The sequence below is a fragment of the Neophocaena asiaeorientalis genome, unplaced genomic scaffold (genome assembly GCF_003031525.2).
Source record: "Neophocaena asiaeorientalis asiaeorientalis breed wild unplaced genomic scaffold, Neophocaena_asiaeorientalis_V1.1 scaffold134, whole genome shotgun sequence".
NCBI classification, from domain to species: Eukaryota; Metazoa; Chordata; class Mammalia; order Artiodactyla; family Phocoenidae; genus Neophocaena; species Neophocaena asiaeorientalis.
In genome coordinates this window covers 28,965,658-28,971,029 of record NW_020185339.1, presented here as the reverse complement: position 1 = coordinate 28,971,029, position 5,372 = coordinate 28,965,658, and the positions used below count along the sequence as shown (strand labels likewise).

The 5,372-nt window shown below is 61.8% G+C and overlaps 1 protein-coding gene across 3 annotated transcripts; it reads left to right on the top strand.

The window, feature by feature from the left end:
* The first annotated feature begins 1,574 nt into the window (after positions 1-1,574).
* PRPH (peripherin) lies at positions 1,575-5,138 on the top strand. 3 transcript variants are annotated; one of them, XM_024736807.1, is made up of 9 exons: positions 1,575-2,157; positions 2,531-2,591; positions 2,759-2,854; positions 3,226-3,393; positions 3,495-3,620; positions 3,711-3,931; positions 4,037-4,086; positions 4,335-4,414; positions 4,669-5,138. In XM_024736807.1, the coding sequence occupies exons 1-9, from the start codon at positions 1,616-1,618 to the stop codon at positions 4,735-4,737; spliced, it is 1,413 nt and encodes a 470-aa protein (XP_024592575.1). In that variant the 5' UTR covers positions 1,575-1,615; the 3' UTR covers positions 4,738-5,138. The 3 variants fall into 3 exon arrangements, with proteins under 3 accessions (XP_024592575.1, XP_024592576.1, XP_024592574.1); XM_024736808.1 differs by having other exon boundaries at positions 1,607-2,157; positions 4,672-5,083; XM_024736806.1 differs by lacking the exons at positions 4,335-4,414; positions 4,669-5,138 and having other exon boundaries at positions 1,616-2,157; positions 4,037-4,280.
* Positions 5,139-5,372: the final 234 nt, after the last annotated feature.

The following is a 5,372-nucleotide window of genomic DNA, read 5'->3' as shown; positions in this document are numbered from 1 at the left end:
AGTGCTGAGGGGATGGCCAGCCAGGGAGCCGCCCTCCTCATCCCCTCAGCCAGAGGTGCAGCCCGGAGCCCCAGACCTGTTTCCCCAGACGCCCAGCTCTTGTCCTCAGGGCCAATCCTACGCGGACCTGTCCTTACCGGAGAGCCCCGGAGTCCCCAGCAGCAGCAGCCCCTTAGCTCCTGGCAAGCCCAACAGGCCTCAGCACCTTGACTCCTGCAGACCATCCAAGCTGCCTCTGTCCACTCCTGGGCAGCCTGTGCCTGCGTTCTGGAAGCCGTTTGACATGCAAAGGCCAGACATCAGCCTCCCTGCTAACTCTGGGGTGGGGGAGGGTAAGAAGGGCCCTGTGGTTGGGTGTGGCCAATGTGTGTGCTCACAGGTGCACGGTGCTATTACACATATGCGTCTGTGGCTCTGTGCTGGGCCTTTTTCTCCTCTTTCAGTCCCTGAGCCTATGGGGATGGGCACTTTCTCTTTCCCCTTCTCTTCCAATCCAGCCCTCCTCTCGCTGGGTACCTGCAGCTCCTCAGCACTGGAAACAGGTTCCTGCCAGTGTGTCCATCTCTCAGCCTTGGCAGCAGCTGCTACCCCTCAGCCCCCTCCCCTTCCTACTTCAGGAATCGCCCCCGGTTCCTGTAAGGCCCTGACTGAGCAGCAGTGGGTTGGGGGAAGGGAGTATCCAGTAAAGCCAGACAGCACACGCTAGCTCACCCAGTTCAGCCTCCGGCATGGCACAGAGCCTCCCAAGTGGGACCCAGAGCTGGGCCTAGTCACCCTGAGCCCCCTCTGATGCGCCCGCCTTGTTGGGGCCTGGGGTAGATTTGGGATCTGTGTCTTTAAGGCTGAGACATCAGCAGGCAACCTCCTGGCCAAGTGTCCAGGGGAGGGGGAGGGGAAGAAGCAAGTCCATTAGCAGCAGAGCTGGCGCCAGGCAGCAACCCTTCACAGAGCCCTGGGGATTTCAGGGAGAGCAGCCCTTCCTCACCCACCTCAGCTGCCTCTGCACTCCCGTCCCCCAGATCTCCCTGGGTGTGGTGACAGAGGGGGCAGCTGACAGCATTTGAAAGCAGAGCCTGGCCTTCAGGGGCCATGTGGAGGCACAGCCTCTGGGGCCTAAGCCAGGCCAATTCTCCCTGCACCTGGGCTGCGTCCTCCCTGCCCATGTACCAGAAGCCTGCCCTTTAACATACAGTCCACCTAGCCCCCAGTTTTTACCAGCTCTTTCAGGCAGGGACCCCAGTTCCAGTGAGGCCCTCCCACCCTAGGCTCCAGCTCCGGATATTTGCTCGAAGGCACTGACCCCCCCAACACCCGAACCCCCCCTCCCGCCTCCCTGTGGCCTGTGGTAGCCATCCCTGTCTCCTTCCCCACCAGCAACTGGGGGAATCATGTAGGCAGGGCGCCGGCAACCAGGGAGGGAGGGTGCGGCGCTCCTGCAGCTCCGCAGGGGTGGGGCGTACCCCTCCCCACATAGCCCCACCGTCAGGCCAGTGGGAGGAGCAGCCCATGCCCCCCCTGAGCCCGCAGGGCTATAAAGCCGCCTCGCAGCGGTTTGCGGCTCCTTCCCAGCGCCCGGACAAGCTCTGTCAGCGGTGACTCCCCATCCTCGGCCGCCATGAGCCACCCGTCGGGCCTCCGGTCCGGCGTCAGTTCCACCTACTACCGCCGCACCTTCGGGCCACCGCCCTCGCTGTCCCCGGGCGCCCTCTCCTACTCCTCCAGCTCCCGCTTCTCGAGCAGCCGCCTGCTGGGCTCGGCGTCCCCCGGCTCCTCCGTGCGCCTAGGCAGCTTCCGCAGTCCCCGGGCGGCCGCGGGCGCCCTCCTGCGCCTGCCCTCGGAGCGCCTCGACTTCTCCATGGCTGAGGCCCTCAACCAGGAGTTTCTGGCCACGCGCAGCAACGAGAAGCAGGAGCTGCAGGAGCTCAACGACCGCTTCGCCAACTTTATCGAGAAGGTGCGCTTCCTGGAGCAGCAGAACGCGGCCTTGCGCGGGGAGCTGAGCCAGGCCCGGGGCCAGGAGCCGGTGCGCGCCGACCAGCTGTGCCAGCAGGAGCTGCGCGAGCTGCGGAGGGAGCTAGAGCTGCTGGGCCGCGAGCGAGACCGGGTGCAGGTGGAGCGCGACGGGCTGGCGGAGGACCTGGCGGCGCTCAAGCAGAGGTCAGGGGACAGGGCCGGGGCTGGGCGGCGGCCGTCGAGGCGGCCGTCAGAGGGAGTGGCCCGCCTTATCCACCTGGGCGTGTGCAGGCAGCATCCTCGCCGGCGGGCAACACCCCCAACCCCCGTCTACCACTTTGCTGAGTCTCTGCGGAGGGGAGAAAGGGGGGGTGACTATGTCTCCCCTGTGTATAAAGGGGCCACATCTCAGCTCCCAGCAGGTTAAAGGGAAATACGGGGCAAGTCCATCAGGCAGCCTGAAGGCCCCTCCTCAGAGTCCTGGGCAGTAGCAGCCTCTGACCCAGATCCTGGGGGTCGCGGTCTTACGGCTGGGCAGTGACCCCGGAGCTCAGCTTCTGCACACCCCTCCCACCAGGCTGGAGGAGGAGACTCGCAAGCGCGAGGATGCGGAGCACAGCCTCGTGCTTTTCCGTAAGGTGAGCTCGGTCTCCCCATTCCTACCCCCGGCCTGCGTATCCAGGGTGGCATCTGTGGGCAAAGGAAGGCGACCAGAAGCCTCCAGAGGCAGACAGGGAGGGCCAGGCTCTTCGTCAACCTAAGCAACCCCTCCCTGCTCTCGAACCCCTACTGCCACCCCGTGAAGGACGTGGACGACGCCACCCTGTCCCGCCTGGAGCTAGAGCGCAAGATTGAGTCTCTGATGGATGAGATTGAGTTCCTCAAGAAGCTGCACGAGGAGGTGGGTGGACCCGGGTGTCAGGAGGTTGGGGGTGGTCTCGTTGGAGCTGGAGTACAAGCTCTGGAAGAGACTGGCGAGTGGACCTGAGGAAGAGAAGTGAGATTCGTAGGGTAGACGCAGGCTCTCAACCCCCTCTACAGGTGGTTTGACTCACACCCCTGCGCCGCCTGGTGGCGAGCAGCGGAGCTGCACCCCCGTAACCTGGCCAGAGGCTTAGTACGGGCGTGGCGCGGGCCGTGCAGTACCAAGCGCGCCGCACTCCCTAGCGCCCCCTTCTGTTCATTCAAGTGTTTCTTCTCTTTTCTGTGCGCCAACCGCGCGGCCCGCGTGGAATCTGCGCGATGAACTCGGCCTCTCGCCCTGGGCGGCAGGAGCTGAGAGACCTGCAGATGAGCGTGGAGAGCCAGCAGGTGCAGCAGGTCGAGGTGGAGGCGACCGTGAAGCCCGAGCTGACGGCGGCGCTGAGGGACATCCGTGCCCAGTACGAGAGCATCGCAGCGAAGAACCTGCAGGAAGCAGAAGAGTGGTACAAGTCCAAGGTGCCAGGGCACGGGAGGGTTTGGGAGGACCTGGAAGCGTGGAGAGCTGGGGGGAGGGCGCATCTGGTCCACTCACGGCCGGGTTGCCCCCCTGGCCGCAGTACGCGGACCTGTCTGACGCCGCCAACCGGAACCACGAGGCCCTGCGCCAGGCCAAGCAGGAGATGAACGAGTCGCGACGCCAGATCCAGAGCCTGACGTGCGAGGTGGATGGGCTTCGCGGCACGGTGAGTACCAGGCTGCGCGCCCCCGCCCAGGGGGTGGAGGATGAAGGCTGCTCCCCCCATTGACGCCCCCTCTTCACCCCCAACCCCCAGAACGAGGCGCTGCTCAGACAGCTGCGGGAACTGGAGGAGCAGTTTGCCCTGGAAGCCGGCGGGTACCAGGCGGGCACCGCACGGCTCGAGGAGGAGCTGCGGCAGCTAAAGGAGGAGATGGCGCGACACCTGCGAGAGTACCAGGAGCTCCTCAACGTCAAGATGGCCCTGGACATCGAGATCGCCACCTACCGGAAGCTACTTGAGGGCGAGGAGAGCCGGTGAGAGGCAGCGGGTCGGATAGGGTTTGGTCAGGGCTTGCGGGGGAGGAGTGGGGGGGAGGCCAGCGGCTCACAGGAGTAGCTGACCGAGTGCTTCGCCCCCAGGATCTCCGTGCCAGTCCATTCCTTTGCATCCTTAAGTATAAAGACGACTGGTGAGTCTTTCACGTCTGACTTCCAACTGTCTGTCCCCTTGTCCATTTCTGCCCTGACTGGACTCTTACTCTGGCTCTGCTCAGGGATTGGTTCTCTCCGTGAACTTCTGAGTCCTGGTCTACACTTGCCTTCGCTCCTCAGGCTCTGCCCCTCCCCGCCCCTCCCTCACCTCCCAGACGGTGTGAGGGCTTAAAACAAGAGAAATCCCAAGCCTCCTCCCTTCCACCTCTCACCTTGCTTTTTCCAGTGCCTGAGGTGGAGCCTCCCCAGGAGAGCCACAGCCGGAAGATGGTTCTGATCAAGACCATTGAGACCCGGGATGGGGAGGTAAGATGGGTCACTTGAGCGTAGGACCCCATCATTTCTCATAGTATTTCTGAGCCCCAGCCTGGCTGCAGGTAATCTTAGGGTGTTTGTGGGTTAGTGACTCTTGGGGTGGGAGTGAGACAGGGAGATGGAGGTGGATGGTCGGACTGGAGCCTCAACTGGTTATGCCAGGGAGGGGGGACACCGTGCCACAAAGGAGCTGGAAGGAGAGTGGTGCTGAATGGTTTGTGTACCTCACATGCCTCGGCCCCCAGCAGGTGGTGACAGAGTCTCACAAGGAGCAGCGCAGTGAGCTGGACAAGTCTTCTACTCACAGCTACTGAACTTGTTGGTCCAGAGCTCCCTGACCCTGCCCTAGACCTCTAAGCCCCAATCCTAACACGTTCCCGAATTAGTCTCCTCCCCCTCTGCATGTGTCCACCAGATGGCTCCGGTCACCCCTTCCCTGGCCGTTACCAAACCCTACCCAGCACCACAGCTGGGCCTCTCCATGCCCACAGAGACATGATCCATATGTTTCTCATTTCTTATCTTGGTAAGAGTCTATATGTTCCCCCATTTCTTGTCATGGTAAGAATCTATATGTTCCCCCATTTCTTGTCCTGGTAAGAGGCCAACCATCCCCAGGATGCGTCTATTCCTGCCACGACCCCAAGATTAGTGGGTGGGTCAGGGTCTGAGTTTCACTTTTAAATCAAATAAAACTGCTATCAAGGGAACCCTCTCCAGTGGTGATCATTTTGTAATGTATAAAAATATGGAATGACTATGTTATACACCTGAAACTAATATAATATTGTAAGTGAATTATACTTCGATTTTTAAAACATCATAAAATAGTAAATGGGGGCGGGGCAGGGGGACCCTCCCTAGTGCACTTGTGTCTGTGTCATGGGAGTGTCAATGCAAAGGAGGCTCAGCGGTATTTTCCCCCTGCCTCAGGTCATTTCTCTTCTGA

Bases quoted from the DNA above. Each gene is read 5' to 3' on its own strand.
- PRPH (XM_024736806.1), top strand. From the start codon at position 1,616: ATGAGCCACCCGTCGGGCCTCCGGTCCGGCGTCAGTTCCACCTACTAC. The intron at 2,855-3,225 runs GTGGGTGGACCC...CCTGGGCGGCAG, and splicing joins TCAAGAAGCTGCACGAGGAG to GAGCTGAGAGACCTGCAGAT. The intron at 3,932-4,036 runs GTGAGAGGCAGC...CTTCGCCCCCAG, and splicing joins CTTGAGGGCGAGGAGAGCCG to GATCTCCGTGCCAGTCCATT.